Source organism: Diabrotica virgifera, chromosome 9 (assembly GCF_917563875.1).
Source record: "Diabrotica virgifera virgifera chromosome 9, PGI_DIABVI_V3a".
In the NCBI taxonomy this organism is placed as follows: domain Eukaryota; kingdom Metazoa; phylum Arthropoda; class Insecta; order Coleoptera; family Chrysomelidae; genus Diabrotica; species Diabrotica virgifera.
In genome coordinates this window covers 213,411,013-213,437,024 of record NC_065451.1, presented here as the reverse complement: position 1 = coordinate 213,437,024, position 26,012 = coordinate 213,411,013, and the positions used below count along the sequence as shown (strand labels likewise).

At 30.8% G+C, this 26,012-nt stretch overlaps 1 protein-coding gene across 3 annotated transcripts in view; it reads left to right on the top strand.

Moving 5' to 3' along the window:
- LOC114338372 (UDP-glycosyltransferase UGT5) overlaps positions 1 to 26,012 on the top strand; it is a 69,006-nt gene that overhangs the window by 2,140 nt on the left and 40,854 nt on the right. Inside the window, exon 2 of one of the 3 annotated variants that reach the window (XM_050662927.1) lies at positions 4,468 to 4,650. The exons of 1 other annotated variant lie outside the window; for it this stretch is intronic. In XM_050662927.1, coding sequence (XP_050518884.1) covers positions 4,468 to 4,650 — 183 coding nt within the window. Of the gene's footprint in view, positions 1 to 4,351; positions 4,651 to 26,012 lie in introns of those variants that run through there. One more of the 3 variants, XM_028288959.2, reaches the window with a different exon arrangement.

Below are 26,012 nucleotides of genomic sequence, written 5' to 3'. Positions count from 1 at the left end.
GCATGATTAGTTACACATTTTTAGATTGGCCGAAACAAAAAATGTGATCCATATAAAGTAGAGGATTTTAAGGTATAATGATTTTCTTGATATAAATACTCTAGCTGCTAATGTACTCTTAAAAATAGAACCATTGACGAAAACTGAAATCGTGTTAATTGGCTAAAAATTTTATGTATGTGATATGAAGAAGACAAACCGCAATATATTTTATTTAAAGTACAACTATAGTGATCCAGACTTTCTTATGTTCAATGTAATTGGTCGTACTAAACGAGTTATAAATTTTATAAAAGAAATTCAACTACTATTTTACTCCAAAGATATTCCTATTTCTTAACTTAAAAAGCAGGATCTTCTAAAATTGTGTAGACAGGAACAACTCCCTCTGAATTCCATGCTTGGGTATCAGTCAATACCCTCAGAGAGTGGAAAGTTGTTGCTCCAGAGCCATCAGTATTGTCCGATTCGGATTCAGATTAGCTCTACTTCTCCTATTCGGATTCAGATTAATTCTAGTAGAGAAACCTTTACATTTTTGTTATCATTTTACAATTTAAAAAATAAAGTAAAAGTTTTTTCCGCAAATCGCCAGGAAATTTTGACATTCCTGTCAAAATTTCTTGAAGAAAAAGTCAGGACTTCCTTACTGTAAGGAAATGTCATTTCCTTACTGTAAGGAAATGATATTTCCGTACAGTTGTTAGTGTTCTACATAAATGATAGAAAACACATTGCTATTAAAACCTTGTAAATTACCTTAATCATTAAATTTTCTTTATCTGGAGCTTCCTGGATAAATTTTTCAATTTCTTCCTTCGTTAAAATCTTAGATTTCCTTGCCCTATAACCTTGAGCTTGCCGTTTCAATAAAGAACGAAGTTTTGAGTATGTAGATATATCTACATTGTGTTTAAGTGCAAGGGTTGACTTCAGCATTGAATAATTGGCCCATAATGTTGAAGATTTCATCTTTAAACAAAGGTCTAGGAAGTATGCCATTACAACATTTTCTGAGAAAGAACTCGTATTTTTACTCATGCGATAATCCATAAAACGTCTGTATGCATTTTCGTACTTTTCTCTTGATTTCTTTGGCAATAATTCTAATGAAGCAGTATTCACTGCCTCAACCAGCTCTGGAGGAGTCCCAGGAATGGAAATTTCATCATCACTTATCATTTTACTTTCGAGAACACCAGCAATTAAATTTATAAGCGTCAAGTTTGACAATTCAACCTCAATACGTTTCCATAGTAACCCAAGTAATTTTATTAGGAATTTCAAAGCACCATTTATTTGGGAATAAAATTATCGCGTTTTTTTTTAAATCAATCAATATCTGTCGAATTTTAAACGATTTGCGGAAAAATAGTATGTTTACCTCGTAGGAAAAGCCACATTCCTGGACTCTGTGTTGCTAAGTCTCGGCTTGCGCCTCGACTTAGCAATCTTCACAGTCGTCCAGGAATGTTAAGCTTTTCCTACCCGGTAAACAATGTACTATTATTTGAAACTTCAGCCTTACACTGTAAATAAATAAAATTAAAAGTATTTTCTTTGTGATTTATTATTGATAAATAATCATCTTTTTGTGACTATGATTTAAATTTGAGCAAATTTCTACATCAAAAAGTGACCAAGTCAATTTTTTTTCGGAAAACAAAAAGGTTATTGCGATTTTTAGAGCTATTTAGAATCACTAACTTCAACCATTTAATACCTGGAAAGAAAAAATGCATATCCTTTTAAAATGATTTAAAAAAAATTCAAATAAAATTACAGAATATTCAACATCAATTATCTCGAAAGCACGATATTCGACTTGGTCAGTTTTTGCAGTATGCCCACGATATGTGAGAGCAGAAGGTACTGGGTTCTTTCTGTGTTGGTGGATACACTAATTTCAGGGCTTTCTTATGGAGTTTTTGGTTTAAAACTTTGCTAACTGTTTGTTCGTTATAGCCTTCTTGAAATTTGCATAAATCAAGACTATTTTGAATTCAATAATCAAATATACACAAACAACAGTGCAGGACTTATTATGGATAATCCTCTAAGCCTATTGCTATCAGATATATTTATGAACCAACTTGAATCAACAATTTTTAAACATCTCGTATTTAAACAGTTCTCATATTGGTGGAGATACTGATGGTCATACTAATTAGTATGATTAGTAGATGATTAGTACTTTATAGGAACTAACAGACAACTTGACCAATTTCTATCATACATTAATTCACTTAACAAAATAATTCCATAAACTTTCTAGATGTAACGATTACCAGATAACACAACAAACATGAGTTCTCCGTATATCATAAACATACCCATACTTACACAACTATACATCCCACCCTACACAACACAAATTAGCAGCCTACCATAGCATGATACATAGACTGACTGAAATTCCCATGACAAAAAACAATTTCGAGATAGAACTAAACATCATTAAACAAATAGCAGTAAACAATGGCTATAACGAACAAACAGTTAACAAAATTTTAAACCAAAAACTCCATAAGGAAGCCCTGAAATTAGTGTATCCACCACCACAGAAAGAACCCAATACCTTCTGCTCTCTCACATATACTGGCAAAATAACAACAAAAACAGCCAGATACATAAAAAAGAAAGGAATAACACCAGCTTTCAGAACTAACAACAACTTAAGCAAATATATTAAGAACAATAAAAGCCGAAAGAGAAAGCAACTACAGAGTGGTGTGTACAAACTAACTTGTGGTGACTGTCCGAAAACTTACATCGGTCAAACAGGCAGAACCTTTGACAAACGTATAGCAGAACACCAAAGGGCTTTCAACAATAGAACAACAGACACTTCTACATACGCACTTCACCTTCTAGATCATAATCATTCTTTCAATGAAGAGTTTCAAATTCTGCTTATTCAAAATAAAGGCATTAAGCTATCTTTTTTCGAATCTATGGAAATTAATGAATTGAAAAATACAGATATAATTCTGAATGACCAATTCGAGACAAACAGCTCCCCACTCCTCAACCTCTTCAGTTAAAGACTTTTAAAAAGACAAGACTCATAACAAGAACATAAGAACTAGATGCTACGGAAGCTTTGGGGTGATAGCTATCATGTTATATTGCGCGGGAAGTGTAAAATGTTAGATTATGAAATTATTAGGGCCCAGTTACCTCTAAGTTCCAGTCAGAGGCGGCTCTAGCCCATGTAGCGCCCGTGTGAAGTCGACGCCCTGGCGGCCTTTGGTAGACGCGCAGTCAAAATAGAGTCGAATAGGTACCTATCTAGTACTAGTACATAGGGCATTAGGTACGCTTATACGCTCTGAGCTTCGCTGGTGTCGCTCCTAGCGGTTAATAATTCAACTTTTACCGGTAATTTTTAAATTTATTATTTAATTGTTATCGCTTAATATTTACAACGCAAAAAAGTAATTAAATTGTAATCGATTTTTTTAAGATTTTGCTAATCATTTTGACGTTCTATTGATAAAATATGAATTTCTTACTTCGGATACTTTCACAATTATCGTGTAGATGGCGCTAAGATTAATTTATAATTACATATTACGGAACATTAAAAAAACTTAAATTCAGTATTTAAGACGTAAGTATATTTAAGGTAAAAATATATACCACAGCTTTGACCAACTAATATTTTTTATAATTAATGTTTTTAATTTTAATTTTAAATTAATCACTTTGACATTTATGTCAAATTTCCGGTAAACGTTTACAGACTTGCCACTACTGGCGCTAGCGAATTTGTAAATATCCCCTCTACGTACGAGGTCACAGCTTATAATGTAAACAAAAATCCAGATGCAAATAATACAATATTAAATGATGTCGGGAGCCAATATTAAATGATGTCACGGCGTCGGAACAACCTACCGAAATCTGTTAAAAATATTTAAGTAAAAATGAACTTTTTTATCTATGAGGTAAGGTTGAAAATTTGGTTGAGGAAATTTGACAGGTTTGAGTACATGAGTAAATAATACTTTTTGAGAGAAATTGTTTAGCGGTTAGATGAATAAAAAAGAACAACTTTGTGATTATGAAAGCATATTTTATGTTGAAACAAAGTAAAGGACCCGCTCTTAGGCGCTCGGCGCCCCCAGCATCCCGGCGCCCGTGTGCACCGCACACTCAGCCGCCTCTGGTTCCAGTACAACTTCACCTTATATTATTCATTTGTATTTAGCTTGATAAAATATTGAATTACTATGATATCGCTCTTTATTTATGATATACCCCTTGTATCTACGAACCAGCTTAACTTAAGCCGATCGGACAGTATCTGGACCGTTATAACTACTTAAGTATTCGAAGATAATAACCCATCGTACTAGTGAGTGCAACAGTGTAAAAATACATAGTGCATCGCGGATAATCGTCTCAACATGAAACTCGCTGCAGTCGTTGCACTTTTGGTGTGCAGCATTGCGTTAACTCGAGGTTACAAAATACTGGGTGTTTTTAGTTATTGTGCCCATAGTCACTTTAGTTTGGGGTATCGAATTGCATCGGAATTAGCTGCACGAGGGCATGATGTGACTATGATAACTTGCAAACCGCAGAGAAAGGGGGTGAAGAATTTAAAAGAAGTGTCGGTGGAAGGGCTTAAAAAACATCTTCAAAGTAAGAGTTGTTTGAATATTTTTGTAAAATATTTTTTGTAAGATCTCAAGTAAATTTTTATAAGTGTACTGTAAATCATGAAACAATAGTTATTTATTATACAGATTGAGTCTTTAATTTGCAATAAATTCAATAGTTGTACTAATTGTTTTTTTGAAAAATGCTCAAACCTGTCGATTAGTATTTCAAATCGAATTTTTTTACATACAATAATAATATATACAGGGTGTCCTAATTTAGAGATATGACGTCATCGTTGATTTTCTTAAATGGCAATACTGGCATTTTGATAGCTATTTTGATAGGGTGTCTAAAGTTATACATAACTGCAAAATATCAAATTTTTATTCCCCACCATTTACAAGATAATAAAAAATAATAAAATTATCAGTAGTAGGTAATTGCACAACAGCTCTAAAACTATCGAATTTTTCCCGAGTGACACTTTGACAGTTTTAATTTCACGACCCGAAGGCGAGTGAAATTATGTAAAAGTGTCACGAGGGCAAAAATTCGATAATAATTTTAGAGATCATGAATAAAACTGTTCAAAACCAAAATTTTATTGTAATTTATTTATGTAAGTACAAATTAGTACAATTAAACACACAGTTATTATAAATATTTGACGGTTGAAAGTTATCACTTTTTTAAAACAATTGTCATTAATGTCACCGAATGTATTTTTTCGTAGCAACAAAGGGCATCTGACGTAATATACTTGACGACGGGATATTATCAAAAATTATCAGTTTAATTTTTATTTCTGTAGCTTTCTATTGGTCAGAATCTCCTATGAATGAAATAATCTCTGTCATTTCAAATAAATGCAATACACCCGCGGGACACCCTCAAAAAAGCGCTTAGTTTTCGAGATATTGACCACGGAGGGGTGAATGGCTAATTTTATTCATTCTTTATATTTTTGGAGATTGCTGAAAACAAAAATAAAGTTTATTTTGATTTTTATGTGGGGAACATTGTCAAAATTGCAATTTTAACCTAAAAATAAAAAAAAATGAAATAAAATTTTTTGCGTTTACCACGCTACAACTCTGTTCGATTATATTTTTTTCTGATATTTTTACAGTATATACATAGCTCTAACATTTCTGAAGAGAACTATACTTGTTTCAAGCTTTTATTCTTATCCTGATAAAGGTTATGAATTTTTCAAAGGAAAAGGTGCGGATTTGTGCATTGCAAAGTTTAATCGCAAAAGTTGTGTGACGAAGTTTAAAATTTAGCTTCTTAATCACGTTAATGTTAAAGTAGAGAGTTCAAAGAAGTTTTCTGGTAAGTTTTAGATCAAAATGTTGTTTACAAAAAAAATAGTGCAACTTTTAATGTCGACATTAGAAATCCCTAATATAACGCTTATTTTTCGAGATAATAACCATGGGTGGAAAATGGCTAATTTTGGTCTTAAATTATGTTTTTGACCGTGATGAAAACGAAAATGAAATTTATTTTAAATTTTTAAATTTTAAATTTTTAATTTATTTTAAAATTAAAAAAAATAAATCACGTTTTTTGCGTTTAGCTCGCTACAACTCTGGTCCGTTTTAATATTTTTTTCTAATGTTTGTACACTATATATCGCTCACTTTTTTGAAGACAATGGTTTCTACCTTAAGCTTCTAGTCTTATTCTAGTGAAAGTTTAAAAAAATTTTGAAGTACAAAGTGCAGATTCGTGAATTGCAAAGTTTAATCGCAAAATTTGACTGACAAAATTTGAAATATAGATTTTAAATTAAATTCAAAAATAAAACATGAGTACAGAGAAGTTTTCTGAAAAGTTTTGGATCAAAATGTTTTATAGAGAACAAAAATGGTGCCACGTTTAACATATACGTTATAAATCCCCAAAATAACGCTAATTTTTCGAGATACAGATCATTGGTTGTGAATGGCAAATTTTGGTCTTATTTTATGTTTTTTATGGTGCTGAAAACGAAAATCAAGTTTATTTTGAATTTTAGGTGGGAGAAAATTGTCAAAATCGCAATTTTGCTCTAAAAATAAAAACAGTTGAACCACTTTTTCTTACAATTAAAAGTTGCACCATATTTTTTCTATAACACATCTAGACCTAAAACTCCCCATAAAGCTTCTTTGAACTCTATGGTTTAACATAAACATAATCAAATAGATACATTTTCAATTTTGTCACTTAATTTTTGCGATTTAACTCTGCAATTCACGAATCTACACCTTTTATTTTAAAAATTAATAACTTTTATAAAAAAAGACTGAAAGACTACAGTTACTTTCAAAGTCTTCACAAAAGTAAGAAATATATGCCGTAGAAATTTTAGAAAAAAATATTAAAATGGAACAGAGTTGTAGCGAGTTAAGCGTAAAAATTCGTGACTTCACTTTTTTTTTTATTTTTAGGTTAAAATTGCGATTTTGACAATGTTCCGTCACATAAAATTCAAAACAAACCACTTTTTCATTGTCAGCACCATCGAAAACAAAAAAAGACCAAAATTAACCATTCACCTCCCATGGTCAGTATCTCGAAAAATAAGCGTTATTCTGGGGATGTATAATGTCTATATTAAAAGTTGCGCCATTTTTTTTCTATTAAACATTTGTAACTAAAACTTTCCAGAAAACTTCTCTGTACTCTATGTTTTAACATAAACGTGATTAATAAAATAAATTTTAAATTTTGCCTTTTAACCTTTGCGATTAAACTTTGCAATTCACGAATCTGCACCTTGTACTTTAAAAGATTCCTAACTTTTACTAGAATAAGACTAAAATCTTAAAACAGATACCGTTGTCTTCAAAAAAGTGAGCAGCATATAGTGGACAAACCTTAGACAAAAATGGTAATATCGACCAGAGTTGTAGCGAGTTAAACGCAAAAAAACGTGATTTCAATTTTTTAATTTTTATGCTAAAATTGCGATTTTGACAATATTCCCCCACCTAAAATTTAATATAAACTTCATTTTCGTTTTCAGCACCGTTAAAAACATAATATAAGACCAAAATTAGCCATTCACCACCCATGGTCAGTATCTCGAAAAATAACCGTTATATTGGGGATTTCTAATGTCGATAATAAAAGTTGCACTATTTTTTTTTCTATAAAACATTTTGATATAAAATTTTCCAGAAAACTTCTTTGTACTCTCTATTTTAACATAAACGTGATTCAAAGGCTAAATTTTAAATTTCGTCACTTAACTTTTGCGATTAAACTTTGCAATGCACAAATTCGCACCTTTTCCTTTGAAACATTCATAATCTTTATCAGAATAAGAATTAAAGCTTAAAGCAGGTACCGTTGTCGTCAGAAAGGTTATAGCTATATACTGTAAAAATTTCAGAAAAAAATGTTAAAATTGAACAGAGGTGTAGCGAGGTAAACGCAAAATAAACGTATTTTTTTTATTTTTGGGTTAAAATTGCGATTTTGACAATGTTCCCCCACATAAAATTCAAAATAAACCTCATTTTCGTTTTCAGCGCCTTTAAAAATATAAAGTATGAATAAAATTAGCCATTCACCTCTCCTTGGTCAGTACCTGGTCATTTTAGGGGTATCTCTCGTTCGCCTACAATAGTTGAAATACTAATTGCTGTTTTGAAAAATGCTCAGACGTGTCGATTAGTATTTAAAATCGAAATAAATTTTTTACATACAATAATAATGTATACAGGGTGTCCCAATTTAGATATATTAAGTCATTTTTGATTTTTTAAATGACAACACTGGTATGGTATTTTGATAGCTATTCTGATAGAGTCTGTAAAGTTATACATAACTGCAAAATATCAAATTTTTATTCCCTACCATTTAGAAGATAATAAAAAATAACCAAGTTATGTAAAACAACTAATCAAATAATTGAATTTAATTATTTCAATTAGGCAAATGATCATAATGTTGCCCAATTTTAAGGATATTCTAAGATATTGTCAAATAGTCAATGGGCAACATTATGAGCATTTTCGTAGTTGAAATACTTAAATTCAATTATTTGATTATTTGTTTTTTATAACTTTGTTATTTTTTATTATCTTCTAAACGGTAGCGAGTAAAAATTTGATATTTGGCAGTTCTGTATAACTTTACAGACTCTATCAGAAAAGCTATCAAAATACCAGTGTTGCCATTTAAAAAAATCAACGATGACGTCATATCTATAAATTGGGGCACCCTGTATACTTTTTGATTGAATGTAAAAAATTTCGATTTGAAATACTAATCGACAGGTCTGTGCATTTTTAAAAACAGCAATTAGTATTTGAACTATTGAATTTATTTGAAAGTACAGAGATACAGTCGAACCCGCTTATTAGAATCCCTGTTATAGGAATATCCCGGTTTATGGAATATAAATTCGAGTTCCCGAAACGTTTCCATTTACTCCTTAATAAATTTATCCTTTTATTGGAATAGGTTCTAATTAGATAATACCGCTTATTAGCATATTTTGCAGGTCAACGGATATTTTTTTTACAATTTACTAAAAATTTAAATTATGTTTGGTATTATGGTCAGTCCGTCAGTCGTCAAGGGCCTGTAGTGCTGGATTAGATATTATTAGGGTAATAAATATTTATTACTTTGTTACGAGTACCTACCAATTCGAACTTTAGCCGAAAAATGCATGGGTCATAAAGTAATTTTTATTTGTCTACACAAAGACACTGTTGCCTGCTATAAAATTGTTACAAGCAGTTTATTGAGAATTCACCCAGAGAGTATTTACCAACCTGTTTGCAAGATGCGAATTATGGCTTTGTTAAATTCATCCATTTCTTGCCGCCAATAAAAGTTCCATTCAACCAATGGATTAAGGATGACCACACGGATTAACAATACAAAAAGCTATATTACCGATAATTTCTCAAGAAAAAATAAGTAATTTTGTTATATGCATTTTAATAAGAAAATATTTACGTATCTACATATTATTGCATACATTTTATATTAATTACCTACTGCTACTGTATTCATTCACATGCATAATATAATGTAATTTGGTATTTAACACATACATAGATAAGTAGTAGTTACACTACTGTATTATTGACGTAAAAGACCTAAAAACATTTACATATACTGGTTATGTAGGTATATATATGATATACATATTGGCATAGTATGTAAAACTACATATTGGCATAGTATGTAAAACTACACATTGGCATAGTATGTAAATAATATTATTACGTATATTCGGTACACTTATTTCGACTAGCCACCAATGATCGGTTATTAGAATATCCCGGTTATAAGAATATTTTTGCCTGGTACAAAGGCTATTCCAATAAGCGGGTTCGACTGTAACTTTATTTTTACTTTATCTACTTTACTTATATCCTCTGTAATTTTTACAGACAGTTTCATCACCTTTCTTGTGAATTAGACAGATGAATGCTGTGTTCCATTGCTCTGACATTTTTTTCGTTTTCCCATATTTTTATAATAAGTAATTTTATAATAAATCATCTTTTGTGAATTTTTCTACTGGCAATCCGCTTTCTCCAGCATTTTTATTAGTTTTTAGGTCTCTTATTACTTCTATTACCTCCTTTACGGTCGATTCTTGTGCTTTTTGTTATTGTAGACTTAGGCAAATATGCAAATTGCATATTTTGCATATAATGCATAAAAAATGCAAAAATGTAAAATTTTGCATATTTTTATAAAAGTGAGCAGAGTAAGTGCATATAATTTGAAACTTTGGTGTTAACTATATATTTCTATATTCAAACTTATAGATAGCATGAAAATGCCAATATTTAATTTTGTTTTATAATCACTTGGTATTCAAATTCTTGGTTATAGATAGTAACTTATAAAAGACAGCGGCATATAGTTTTGTCACGTTTTGTCCTGGAATTAAGGGTTTTTGTTTGCCAGTTTATGTCTCTAGGTAAACACTTTTATTTTGACGGTCAGTTTCACTTTTGTTGTAAAATTGGAGGCGTAAAGAACGTGAATTTCTAATTGCCAATATTTATTGTGCTTTGAAAATGACAAAAATAAGCAATGTTTCAACTTGGATAAAACCTTACAAAGAGCTATCTATGGATATGGATAAAATTTATTGCTCATGGTGAGGCTAAACCGTAAGTACATACATAAATCGATGTATTTTTTTTTCAAGCATTTTTTAAACTCCTTGCGATAAAAAATAGGATACCTATTTAAAATTCAAATCATTCAATAGTCTACTGAAAGGTCACTAACATTTTTTTTTCTAACAATAGCATAGTTTGCTTTAATTTTGCTAAAAACAAAAACATATCATATTTTGGACTTCATTAATTAAGTGCTTTTAAATTATGCTCACAGTATTTTTTCTTTAAATGTAAACAGAAAAGACCAAGAGCCTCTTGTAAATATTTGGGGGTTCTTCCTTCTTGCACAGCCATTTCTTGACGTTTTTAAGATTACTACACCGATCTTTATTTGATTTAATTTAAATATTTTAATTGTTATGCAAAAACGGTTCATTTTTAGTTTATTTCTACAATCTTACATTTTTAAAATGGGTACAACTATAGAATATTTATATTCTTTTTTAGATTTCATGTGAAAAAAAAAATTCAAATAGATCAGCATGTCAGAACCGCGAAACATTTAGCTAAAAAAGTAAAAACCACATCCGGTGAAAAATATCAACCTTCAGTGTCCAAGTGCTTCCAGTCAAGTTCCAAAAAACAAACCGAACAAGAAACTTTTAACGAAGACTTATTATGTTGTGCATTAGTATCTTCTAATATACCGCTTTCAAAATTATCTAATGAAAGCTTTAGTTCTTTTTTAAAAAATTATTGCAAGCAAAACATTCCCAGTGAACGAACTCTAAAGAGAAATAATGTCAATTTGTGTTACTCCTCAGTTATCCACAACATAAAAGCCGAAATAGGTAATAATTACTATTACATAATATGTGTGGACGAGACCACTGACTCATCAGGAAGATACATTGTGCACTTATTGATTGGTGTACTTAGCGATGAAACCTTTCCAAAATCGTATTTAATTTCCTGTAAGCAAGTGCAAAAAACCAACGCTCTAACAATATCACGGTTTCTACAAGAAGCATTAGCAAACTTTTTTCTTCCTGCTGCTGTGCCTAATGATAAATTATTGCTTATTTTATCTGATGCCGCACCATATATGGTGAAAGTAGGAGAAAATTTAACAATATTTTATCCAAACTTAATACATGTCACTTGTTTAGCGCATGGAATAAATAGAGTTGCGGAGGAAATAAGAAAAAAATTTCCACTGGTTAACAGTTTAATAGCGAGCATCAAAAAGGTATTCCTGAAATCACCTGTAAGAATACAATGTTACAGATATATGCTTCCTGCTGTTCCACTGCCACCGCAACCCATTTTAACACGTTGGGGAACATGGTTGGAAACAGCTAATTTCTATGCTGATCATTTTGTTGATTAAAAAAAAATTAACCTTTTAACGCATAATAGTTGCCAATCTTTATTGAAAGCTAAGCAAGCCTTCCAAAATAACATCCTCCAACAGCAACTGTCATTCATAAAATCAAATTAAACATAGTTTTGTCCAGAAAACTCTAACTCAATTAGAATCCTCCAAATTATCATTGTTAGACAGTACAGTTTTGATAAAAAAATTTGAGTCATTGTGTCAAAACGTTAAAGGTACTATTGGAAAGGAAATTTTTCAACAATTTAAGGTAACCTTGGAAAAAATAGTGGTTACCAGGTTCTTTCTGAAGTGGTTCAAGTACTAGCTGGGACATTTTCCGAATCACTTAATTTAGAACCATCTATTATAGTAAATTTGAAAAATGCCCCAGTTACATCAGTTGATGTCGAAAGAACTTTTTCTATTTACAAATACATGTATTCAGATAGAAGCCATAAGTTTTTATTAGAAAATTTTGAACATCATTTGATAATCTATTGTTACCACAATTCAAAATAATATTTATATGTTAACATAAATGTTATGTATTTATAATATTGTAAGTATTTTTGTAAATAAAAAATATTGTAAATATTGTCATGCATATTTTCTAGATAAATATGCATATTTTGCATAAAATACCGCATATTTTTGCATAAAATACTGCATATTTATGCGCATATTTCATACTTTTTTATTTGCATATTTTTCTAAGTCTAGGTTATACTGTTTCAACTCAGACTTCGCTTAGGCCAGTTGCCAACTCAATTGAAGTAAGATTTCTATTTGAGGGTGATAAAGCCAAAGTGGTGTAAGTAATATTTTTGAAATGATGTAAGTCTTGTTTTATAACCTTGAGATACAGACCTCTTAAAATAGTCTAGTCGCAACATAGTGGTTCTGTGGGCACTTTTAGCTCGCCGCGATTTGATGGTGGTATTATAGGTTTTTTGGGTCGCTGAATCCAATGGAAGTGGTCTGGAAGCCCAAATGGGGTGCGTTTAATTGTTATTAACAAAATATGGTAAAATTAGGTGTTTTTCAGGAACTATATGAGAAGCCCTGTAAATAAATTGATAGTGTTAAGTTTTTCTCGGGTGTATTTTTGGTCGCTGAATCGAATGCGCGTAGTTGCGATTACTCAAAATGTGTTGTTATTTTGTTAATAACAAAATAATATTGTTTATTCGCCGAAAAGCTCGAAATGCGTTATATACAGCAAGATTGTAGTCTTTTTCATAGTATTTTTATACGCTAAATCGATTGTCACTAGCCGCGATAGCTTACTTAAACCAAGTACTTAAAATGTATGAAAATATGTACATATTTATGTCAGGATTTTTTTAAATATATGTAAGGATTCGTCGAAAATATGTAATAAATAAATTAAAGCAATAATTATACAGGGTGTCCAGAAACTCTACCGATAAACGAAGACAGGAGATTCCTCAGATAATTTTAGGACAATTTAACCCAATTCACCTAGTCCGAAAATGCTTCCTAAGGAAGCTAGAGCTCTTTGAAGATGGCGTCATGTAATTAGTTTTTCTTAAATACCTCCAGAACGCTTCTATTTAGAAAAACGAAAATTGGTGTACTTATTTACTTTCTAGAAATGAATCGATTCCATCCATTACGAATTTCAAGTACCGGTCATAGGCGACCTTTTTGGGTAGGGCAACGGTTATTTTATCGCCTACCTTTTTTGTCTTTAATTTTTAAGCATTTTTGACTCTGAATTATTAAATTTTAAGGATTCTAGTACTAAAAGGTACTCTTACTTTAAGTCGATAGGATACACCGTTTTCTAGAAAAATCGATTTGAAAATTTTTCGTTCTTTGAATTTCAAAAAAAAGATTAAAAAAAAATTTTTTACAAAGATGAAAACTGGTACATTTATTTATATTCCAGAGATTAATCGATTTCATTAATGGCGAATTTCTAGTTCCGGTCATAGGCGTCCGTTTTGGGTAGGTCAACAGTCAGTTTATAGCATAACTTTATTATCTATAATTTTTAAGTATTTTTGACACTAGATTATTCAATTATGAGATATTCGAGTACTAAAAGTTACTCTTGCTTTAAGTTGGTAAAATACATCGTTTTTTTTATTAATTTTTTTCAACTTTTTTTTTCAAATTCCCAAAACCAAAAACTTTCAAATCGATTTTTCTAGAAAACGGTGTGTCCTACCGACTTAAAGTAAGAGTACCTTTTAGTACTAAAATACCTCACAATTTAATAATCCAGTATCAAAAATGCTTAAAAGTTAAAGACAAAAAAGTCATGCGATAACATATTCGTTGTCCTACCCAAAACGGACGCCTATGACCGGTACTATAAATTCGCAATGGATGGAATCGACTCATTTCTGGAAAGTAAATATGTATACAAATTTTCGTTTTTCTAAATAGAAGCGTTCTGGAGGTATTTAAGAAAAACTAATTACATGGCGCCATCTTCAAAGAGCTCTAGCTCCCTTAGGAAGCATTTTCGGACTAGGTGAATTGGGTTAAATTGTCTTAAAATTATCTGAGGAATCTCCTGTCTTCGTTTGTCGGTAGAGTTTCTGGACACCCTGTATTATAATTGATTTAACTATCCTAATAATGAGTTAAAAACAAACAACATTAATACTAAGCAACTAAATATTTTTCAAAATTTTGTAGGGTAAATATTTGTCTTTTATCAGAAAACATATGTTTATGTAAAGAGAAGCTGCGCTCCACATCTACTGAGGTAATAGGCGCAGATTTTCATTTTGGAAACAGGTTTCCATCAATACACGTTTCTATATCAAAATGGCCTCTAAAAATGCATGCTACATTCTGAATCATTTTGAAGTTCTCATTATTTTCTAAAACCTGCTTAAGCTTTCCCAAAACTTTTGAACCAATGTCGCCCTTTACTTTTTGGCATTCCTTCTGAAAAATTTCAATTAGTTCCACAGAATCAACTAGAAGTTGCGACTTCTATCCTAGTAACGTAATTGTTTCCGGGATAAATCTATAATTCGTCTTAATAAATATTAGACTTTTATGCACCTCCTTATTATCGAAAACTGTATTTGATGATATAAGAGCCTGTTAAGAAACTGAGAAGTCGTTTATTACGTCCTTAATTCTATCATACTTTTCAGCGTAAAAAATAGCTGCACTTAGCCAAGTCCCCCATCGAGTTAATACAGATTGGGGGGGGGGGGGTAGCGGTACGTCACGAAGCCTATCTCTATACAGGGTGTTTCATTAATAATTGTCCATATAGTAACTGGAGAAAACTTAGCACAAAATACGAAGATTTAACCTAAAACACTTAAATAAAATGTGGTTCCTTACTGAGTTACAGGGTGTTTTATCTAAAAATTTAAAAACTATTTTTGCTCAGCATTTTAACTATTCGACGTCTCCTTTTCATACTTAACAGAAAGTGCGACTCCTAGACACCCTACTAAATTATGATAAACAAACGTTTCTAGCTACTACCAGAGGCGTATGATAGGGGATGGTGGATGGTTGACCCTTCTCAAATTCTACGCCACTGGAAGAATTACTATGTTAGTGCTATTTTTAGATTCCCCAATACTTTGTACGTAAATAATATACTCTTCTTTGGTATCGATAAAGTCATAAGATTTCGAGATATTCGAAGTTAAATATGAAACGGCACAGTTATTTTGATTAATTTATGATATGATTAATATGATTAAAATTTAAAAATTATTTGTACCCAGTACTTTAAAACTATTTGGCGTATCCTTATCATACTTAGCAGAAAGTGTAGGTACTGTACACCCTACTAAATTAAGATAAGTAAACGTTTCTAGCTACTACCAGAGGCGTACGACAGGGGATCGTGGCTGGTTGACTCTTCCCAAATTCTACGTCACTGGCAAAATTTCTATTTTAGTGTAATTTTTTTATTTTGCAATAATTTTTATGTAGATAATATACTCTTGATTCGTAACGATGAAATTATTAGTTTTCGAGATATTTGAAATTAAAAATGAAGCGACACAATACACTGATTAAAATAACTGTGTCGTTTCATTTTTAACTTCAAAGATCTCGAAAACTAATGACGTATCGTTACGAATGAAGAGTATACTATTTTCATAGAAAGTATTGGAGAATCCAAAAATGGAACTAAAATAGCAATTCCGCCAGTGGCGTAGAATTTGGAAAGGGTCAACCATTCACTTTCCCTCGTTGTACGCCTCTGGTAATAGCCAGAAACGTTTGTTTAACATAATTTAGTAGTTTGTACAGTACCTATACTTCCTGCCAAGTATGAAAATGATACGCTAAATATTTTTAAAATGCTGAGCAAAAATATTTTTTTAATTTTTAGATAAAACACCCTGTAACTCAGTAAGGAACCACATTTTATTTAAGTGTTTTAGGTTAAATCTTCGTATTTTGTGTAAAGGTTTCTCCAGTTACTATATGGACAATTATTAATGAAACACCCTGTATACAGTGGAACTTGGTTATAACGTCATTGAAGGGTCCATTAAAAAAATGACGCTATATCAGAGTGACGTTATAAGAGAGGTATAGAAAATTGAAATTTTAACGAGGGAAAATTTTATTACAGTATTATTGCTATATTAGGTACATTAGATATATTATTTTTTAATGAATTTACATCGCCACGAGCGCGCTTTCTAATTTTCTAACATTTTCTCCGTCTTCTTAAAGGCTTTTAAAATTATATCCTTGCTTTTTAGGATTGAGCCAAGATGACATTCGAATTAACAAGTCCAAATTGCCGACATACATCAGTAATTTTTCGACACTTTCAAATGTTCTTATAACACGCACTTTACCTTTAATAGGCAAAACCTTCCTTTTAGTACTACAACTTGCCATATTAAAAAATAAAAAGCTAATTACTAAATTAAAATCTGAAACAGAAAAATTTGACTGTTAGGACGGTACTGACAAATGAGAAATCATAGAACTGTTAAGGTCACATAACTGTACACAGAAGGGATGATTTAACTTTCTCACATTCTTGGAAGCAGCAATGTCGCAAAACCGGAAACGCATTGAACTGTTTTCTTCATAAAATAAAAATATGACAACCTACTGTAAAATTTTATGACGCTATAGATGAGTGTTACTTTATTTTAAGCCGCTAAAACCGGGTTTTTAATCATGTTATTGAATAGTTTTTAGCCGGACCTATTAAAAATTGACGTTACAACCGAGATGGCGTAACTACCAAGGCCGTAATATCCAAGTTCCACTGTATTTGAACTCGCAAAGGAGCCTTGAGGAACACTTTCTTTACATTGCTAATTAATTCGTTCACAAGAGGAAACTGGGTTCTTATAATCTCTGCAACTCTATTAACTCCATGAACTGAGCAAGTAATATGAAAAAGATTCTGATAAAATATTTTTAAATTCTGACCCATCTTATATGGGGCAGCATCTGATAAGAAGATCACAAATTTATTTAATGGAATGGCATCTGTCAAAAAGAAGTTTGTCAAAGTGTCTTGAATGAATCGTGTAACGGTCAAACTGTTGGCTTTTTCAAGTTGTTTTGAAGATATTAAAAATGAGTTTCCTGGACCATGTTTCTCTAGTGAGCCAATTAGCAAATGAATAATATATCTTCCACAGGCGTCTGTAGTTTCGTCAACAATAACATAAAATAATTATCACGCATGACCGTATTTGGATCATTGTTGATTTATATATAGTCGACACTTGATTTCCTCAACGTGGATTCATCCGGGATATCAAACTTGCAATATTTTTCCAAAAATGATCTTCTTTTTCTTCTTCTTCGTCTAGCCATTCACGTCCACATCTGAACATAAGCCTCTTCAAGTCTTCCTTTCCATTGTTTTTTGTTGTACGCTACTTGTAGCCAATTTTTCCCGGCAGTTCGTTTCAGATCATCTGTCCATCTCATAGAAGGTCTGCCTCTGGGTCTTTTGTGTTCGTATGGTCTCCAGGTTAGAATTGTTCTGTGCCATTTGTTAAGATCGCTCCTAGCTACATGTCCAGCGTATTCCCATTTAAATTTTAATGATTTTTGTATTACATCGGTGACTTTGGTTTTCTGTCTTATCCATGTGTTTGTTTTTCTGTCCTTAAGTGATATGCCAAGCATTGCTCTTCCCATCGCGTGTTGAGTGACTCTGAGTATGTTCATATTCTTTTTTGTGATTGTCCATGTTTGTGCCCCATATGTTAATATCGGAATAATGCATGCATCAAAGACTTTAGATCTAAGATGTAGTTGAATTTGCTGATTTCTGAGTATATAGTTCAGTTTGCCGAATGCTGTCCATGCTAACTTTCTTCTTCTTTTTATTTCTTCCGTTTGAATTTCCCTATTTAGTATTATTTTTTGTCCTAAGTGTATATATTCTTCAACTTTTTCTATAACTTTTTTGTTTATTATTGTCATCGTGTCTTCGGAGTGCATGACTTTTGTTTTGTTTAAATTCATTTTCAGTCCTATTTTAGAAGATTCTGTGTGTATTTCTGAAAGCATGGTTTGCAGTTCTTGTAGGTCAGTAGCTATCACGATTATGTCATCCGCAAATCGTAGATTACAGAGATAGCGGCCATTGATGTATATTCCCTTATATTTCCAATTTAGATTTTTAAAAACGTCCTCCAAAACTAAGGTGAACAGTTTGGGTCATAGAGTGTCTCCCTGTTTGACTCCCCTGTTTAATGGTACAGGGTTCGAGTATTCATTTTCATTTAGGTAGTATGTAGCTGTAGCTTGGTTCATAGTTTCTTTTATTAAGTTAATATATCTGCTGTCTATTCTACAATTTTGCATTGCGTTTATTACGGCCGTGTGTTCTATAGTGTCGAAAGCTTTTTAGTAGTCTACAAATGCTATAAAAACTGGAAACTTGTATTCGTTACATTTTTCTATTAATATTTTTGTGGTTAACAGGTGATCGGAAGTTGAATAGCCTTTTCTAAAACCTGCCTGTTCATATGGTTGGTATTCATCTAATTTTCTTGTTAGTCGGGTAGTTATGACTTTGGTGAGTATTTTAAATAGGTGTGACAATAGACTAATGGGCCTGTAGTTTTCTAACTTTCGATTATCACCTTTCTTTTGTAATAAGATTACTTTAGAGTTGTTCCAGCTCTTAGGGACTTTGCCCTGGTGTAAACAACTGTCTATAAGCTTAGTTACAATTGCAATGAGTTCCTTACCTCCTTCTAATATCATATCTGTAGTAATACTATCTTCTCCTGCAGCTTTATTTCTCTTCATGTTTCCCAATGCTGTAGTTACCTCTGAAACTGTTACTTTTGGCATTATTTCCGATCCAACATTTTTTATTAATTTCCGTGCTGGTCTCATTTCATCGATGTGTTCTGTAGAGTTCCGTGTAAAATTCTTCTATTCGTTTCAGTATATTTTCTCTAGTTGTAATTTCATTTTCGTCTTTTCCCATTAATGATATTATCTTACGTCGTCCTAGTGTCGGTCTGAGGCATTTCATACTCTTATTTTTTTCAATAGTTGTTGTTATTAATTTTTCTTCTTTTCTTTTTTGTTTTCTGATTCCTTTTCTAATCTGCCTATAAAGTTCTCTATATTCTGCGGTTCCCTTTTTGTTAGATTTATTTAAGATCTTTTTTTTTTCTATTTGTTGTAATATTTCTGTATCTAATTCATTGTGTGTTGTTTTTGGTTTTTTTCAGTTGCAGAATGCTTTTGTTCACTGTTTCGGTTATAAGGTTATTCAAATCATCAATATCATTGGAGTTTATCTGCTGCATGTTAACTTGATTTTATGCATGAATTATCTTTTTATTAAATTCACTATTTTTTATTTCTTCAGATGTCCATTTGTATCTTTTTTCATGTATTCTTTTTCTTTCTAGTTTTTTGTTTATTACTAGTTTTGTTCTTATTAGTCTATGGTCGCTTCCTAGGTCAAACTGATTTAATACCGATACGTCTTTTACTAGGTTTCTATTTTTCGTTAAGATATAATCAATCTATTTCATTCTTTGTCTTTTTATCGGGGCTCATCCATGTCCATTTTCTGCTTGGTTTTTTATTGAAAAAGGAGTTCATTGAGTACATGTTATGTTCATTCATGAAATTGAGAAGCATTTCTCCTCTATCGTTTCTTTGCCCGTAGCCATAATTGCCAATTAAATGTTCATAATCTTCTTGTTTTTTGCCCAATTTAGCATTAAAATCTCCTAATAGTATTTCGTAGTTGAAAAATGATCTTAGATTAACGTTATTCATTTTTTTAAATGGAATGTTAGAAGCAACTATTGCCTTGTACAGATCTTCATTAAATTGTGTTTTATCGTTGCTTAATGAACCCGAATTAAAACACTTTTTCAATGATTGTTGACTTTTTCCCCATTTCTAATCCTTTTTATATTTGCAGTATGTTTGGCTGTTTTGACATGCTGATGCACGTGAAATTTTGTATCGATGGTTATCTGAAGCAAGAAGAAATTGAATAAATATTTAGAGTGATATATGTTTCATAAATACGAGAATTAAAAATAAACGAAATGCAAACTTTTCTTTCATTAAAAGTTACTTACAATTTTTGAACATGCCGTGCAGAACACATTTTCATCTTCCATTTGAAGTTCTGCGTACGGTTTATAGGCCAGAGAACTAAGGATTTTCCCGTGACATCCGTTGATACAGCTATCTAAGAACTGCTTTGGGTAAATTTAGTTACAACAATATCCAATATAAAAATTATGCAAAAGATTTACCGTACTTTTTAACTTATAAACAATATATAAACAATTGAAAATCGCTGTTTGATTTTAAATACAAAAGGTGGAGATCGGTAAATTATATGAAATAGTGACACAATTTTTCTGAAGAAGCATAGAAAATTCTTTAAAATGAGAGTTTGCAAAGTTATATTGGTTAATTTGTTGCTTAGTTATTGGGAAAATAGCTCCAAAAGTCGATTATTTGAAAATGATTAATAACTTTTCTGAAAATAAACCAAAAACTTTAATTTTGCGTCAGGGTAGGAACAATGTTACAAGCATTTTGTTATTAAAATTTCAAAAAGGTTCACTTAATAGTTATTGCAAAATTGCATTTGTTTTTCCCAAAAAGCTTTTATCTACAACGTCATTATGCGTCAACTGTTAGGTTTATATAAATTGTAAAGGCACGAAATTAAAGAAAAAAGATCATTTTATTAAACTGAATCATCTAGTGGTTAAAAAATGTATGCTAAACATTGTAAAATATTTTTGAAAAAGTGGTATGATTTTAAGGTATAAACAATTAGAATAACTCAGACGCATTAACATATAGGAAGTTAATATTTTTTATTTGACATGTTGGAATTTTTACACAAATTAAAACAAAAAAAATAATGCCCTAAAGACCTTAAGACCCGAGTTAACCATTTTTTTTTCAAAAATTCACCGTGGCTTTGTTTATAAACATTAGGAAACTTAAAAAGTAACATTTAAAAGAATAGAAGTTCAAGTATAAACAAAGAGAAAATCAAAACGATTCTTCTAAAAGTGAGCCGTTCATGATGCGCCAAAAATGCAAGGTTTAAAAGCAAAGCGATTGTTTGATTTCACTGCCGAAAAATGAATTCACAACTACACATTTACAAAAGTCGCAATAACTCCGGTTCTAATCAACGAAAATTGATGTTCTTTTTTTTAATTTGGGGTGCCTCGGTGCATAGATTATAAAAATATGATCAGCTAATTTGTTATTTGTTTATTTAAGCCAGTATTTTGTTTAAACCATTTAAAATAAATATTTTTTTTGCCAAATTTTGCATCTCTCTTATTATTAGTAGTATTGAAAGTTAATCAAGTAAAAAATAACCTAACATTTATCTATTACAGTTATAAATAATATCTTTTAACCATTTAATGCATTATAACGTGCCATGGAGCAGCTTGCCGAAAATTTTGGTACTTGCACGTGTCTCACACGGGCTACAGTAGTACAGCGCTATTCTAATATTGTATGGCTGTTTTTGGTTTATAACGAATTTATTATGTTATTTTTAATGGTAACTGTAAGTTCGTTGAAATGTTTTAAGGCCGTATTTGGTTTATAACGAATTTATTAAGTTATTTTCGTTTCTGTCAGCTGGTAAATGTTTCTTGTATTGTGTTTGCAATATTTAGAGTTTACTTTATTTCGTTACTGTCAGGTAGTAGATCTTTATTGTATTATCTACAATTGCAGTGTTTACAGTATTACAGAGCGGTCCACAAAATATTTTTGAACTTTTTACAACTTTATCATCAGACTTCAAATAAAACTTTTTTTTATTTATGCCTTTACTATAATTCTACGCCCCTATAAATCTTTGCTTTTAATTGTACATCAATATTAAATTTTCTGATATAAAAATACTTAAAATTTATATATTAAATTTACTAAATTAAAAATACTAAAAATTTTTAATTTTTATTAATACGCCCTTGTTATGAAAAATACACTTACTACGCCCCTTATAATTGTTTTTTTAATTACCTTATAATGCATAACCGAATCATAAAATGAAAAAAATAAATCATTTTTTGACAGTCACCTCGAAATTAATGTGTGCATTAAGTGGTTAACAATTAATATTACAAAAAAATCAAAAAAATTAATTTTTCTACGGCCATGCTAAAAGAGCCACTTTCACGCACGCATTTCGTTTCCGAAAGTTTACCGCACGGCGTGCGGGAAAGTAAAATACCTTGTAATATGGCATTATAGTATATGTATTATAATACACGCAATAAACTAATATTTAGATATTATTTACTAATTTATTTAAAATTTATCTTATTGTGTTCATGTTTTAATGAAATTAGCGCGATAATTCTATGAAATACAATTATTTTGACATAATATTTATAAGTCAGATCAGTACACAATTACCATGGTATTAAATCGTCGTCATGGAAACCAATATCGTCGTTGTGATAACCCATTATATTGAAAGTGTGGTTTTGACAACCTTGTCAAACAAAATCAAACAAAAATTGATATATCTCTATTTTTTGTGGCTTTTTTCCAAACGTACAGCCCTAGAAAAAATATTATTCCTAACTCATGCGGAAAGTCGAAACATAATAAAATAAAATAAAATTAAAGAAAATTACGTAAAATTAAATCAAATTAAATAAAATTAAGTAAAATTTAATACAATAAATAAAATTGCGTCAAATCGAATAACATAAAATAAATTAAATAAAAAAACATCGCGCTGTTTTTTATTTGACAAAAAACATTTCTTTTCGCTTAAATTAAATGTTCAAACTGCCAAGAGGCAGGTGTGTGGCTGTTTGACATTTAATTTAAGCGAAAAGCAATGTTTATTTATGAAATCAACATTTTTTGAGATAAATAAATTACATACATTCTTCTTTTTGCGTCAATTATTTTTATTCCTAGATTATTTTTTGGCCACCCTGTATAAATAATGATGTTAATGTTTATATTACTAAATAGACAATTAAATCACCTTTCAAATGAGCTACCACACGGCCCCTATTCCCATTTAAAAAAATCATCGATGACGTCACCATTATGTACTATACGTCAAAAAATCATAATTTAAAAATAAAAATCGACATGTCAGAGCTTTAACTCTGAAAATAATAAAGTCATGAGATAATAGACCGTTTCCACCTTTTATGAATGTACTGTATATGTACAATACATACAGTGCACTGGAATAATTGTTGCCCCCCTTATTAACGTATTTATTTTTAGCACATAAGCAAAACGCTTGGACAGGTCGATTTTTAAAATTTCATAGTATATTATAGCATTAATGTTTCGAACTTTGCGCGATCCCTCTTTAGGTGACAGTCATAACTTTGATTTTTTTTAAATGGGAAAGAACATCATTTGACATCTCATTTAAAAGCGTTTGAAATACTGATTACAAAAATGTTTAATACTTTAATTATTTTTGAGAGCGTAGGCTCAAAATTTCGGTGAAATTTTTTTTTGAATGTATTCATCTTTTTTCGAATCCTGAGAAAAGTAATACGTTTTTTTTTGAAAAATTGAAACGCAGAATAAAAGATTACAGTATTATCGAGGGTCAAAGTTCCCTGAGAACTGCTTTGTTTATTTTAAAGAGTTGCAGGGGTGAAAAAAGAGAAAATTTAGTGTGATTTTTAATTTTAAAAATATCATTCAAAAGAAACTTTTTGTTTATTACAAGGGACTTTTGGTCCTCGGTAATATTGTAGTCTTTCATTCTGCGTTTAAATTATTTTTCAAAAATACTCATTAGTTTTCTCAGGATTCGAAAAAAATTAATGGATTTAAATATAATTCGAACGAAAGTTTGCGCCTACGCTCTCAAAAAGGAATTAACTGCTTTACATTTTTGTAATCAATATTTGAAAAGCTTTTAAATGATATGCCACATGATGCACTTTTCTACTTACAAAAATCAAAGTTAGGTCTGCCACTTGAAGAGGGATCGGGGATCGCGTACAGTTCGAAACATTGATGCTATAATATACTATGATTATTTTAAAAATCGGCCTGTCCGAGCGTTTTGCTTATGTGCTAAAAATAAATAATATACATTATACATAGTATCTACGTAACCTGGAACCACATTTTTTTATTATCAATTTTATAGCAGTCATGTCACAAATTATAAATCCCGCTTTACAGTATTTCACAATATCAAAAACTGTTATTATGAAAAGTTGTTTGGAATTAAAAATCTGAAACCGAAAGCCATTTTTTCATTATTTTTTCATTAAGTAATCATAAATAATCATCATCATCATGGCATCTACATACACTCCTAGCGGAGTGTTTGCCGCAGTCTTTCAACTCTTCCAATTCATTTGTCGCAGTGAATCAATCCGCATCAACATTTTGGTTTTACAATTGGTTGTGTAACTTGGCATCTTCTATACTTTTCCTCCATTCGTTCCTGTTTTTGCTTCTGGTTACCCATTCTCTGACTCCTATCTTCTTAAGGTTCTCCACTATCTGGTTCTCTCATCTAGTTTTGGGTCTTCCTCGTGGTCTGCCTGATACAGGTCTCCATTTGGAAATTTTCTTAATAACGGCTTCTGGATGCCTCCTTTCTATATGTCCCATCCATCTGAGTCTCTGTGCCTTGATAAATCTGACGATGTCTTCTCCTTTCAGAAGTTCTCTTACTTCGTGGTTCATCAGTTTTCTAAATTCATAAGTAATCATATCATTATTATTCAGTAATCATAAAACACAGGTAAAATTCATAAAAATTTCTGCATGGTCTGAAACCTAAGATGCAACTATCAAATATCAAATTTTATCAATTTATACCTATATGTTATAATGAACCCATTAAAATTGACAGACTTAATTTTATTTTAACATATTTTATAATTATACGAAGTTTATAATATTTGTAGCCTTGTAGGGTTTAGTCAAGAAAAGTAATTGTCACAAAAAATATACCTAAGCATACCTCAAGAAAAATTAACAATGCAAACATTTTGATTTTAAATAAAAATTAATATTTTTTTGTAAAATTTATTGTTAAATAATATTATTTATAATCGTAATACATAAATATTTATGTAGCCCATCATTTCATTAACTTTTATACTAATAATAATAATAAAAATGTAAAATTTGGCAAAAAAATATTTATTTTAAATGGTTTAAACAAAATACTGGCTTAAATAAACAAATCACAAATTAGCTGATCATATTTTTATAATCTATGCACCGAGGCACCCCAAATAAAAAAAGGAACATCAATTTTCGTTGGTTAGAACCGGAGTTATTGCGACTTTTGTAAATGTGTAGTTGTGAATTCATTTTTCGACAGTAAAATCAAACAATCGCTTTGCTTTTAAACCTTCCATTTTTGGCGCATCATGGACAGCTCACTTTTAGAAGAATCGTTTTGATTTTCTTTTTGTTTATACTTGAACTTCTATTCT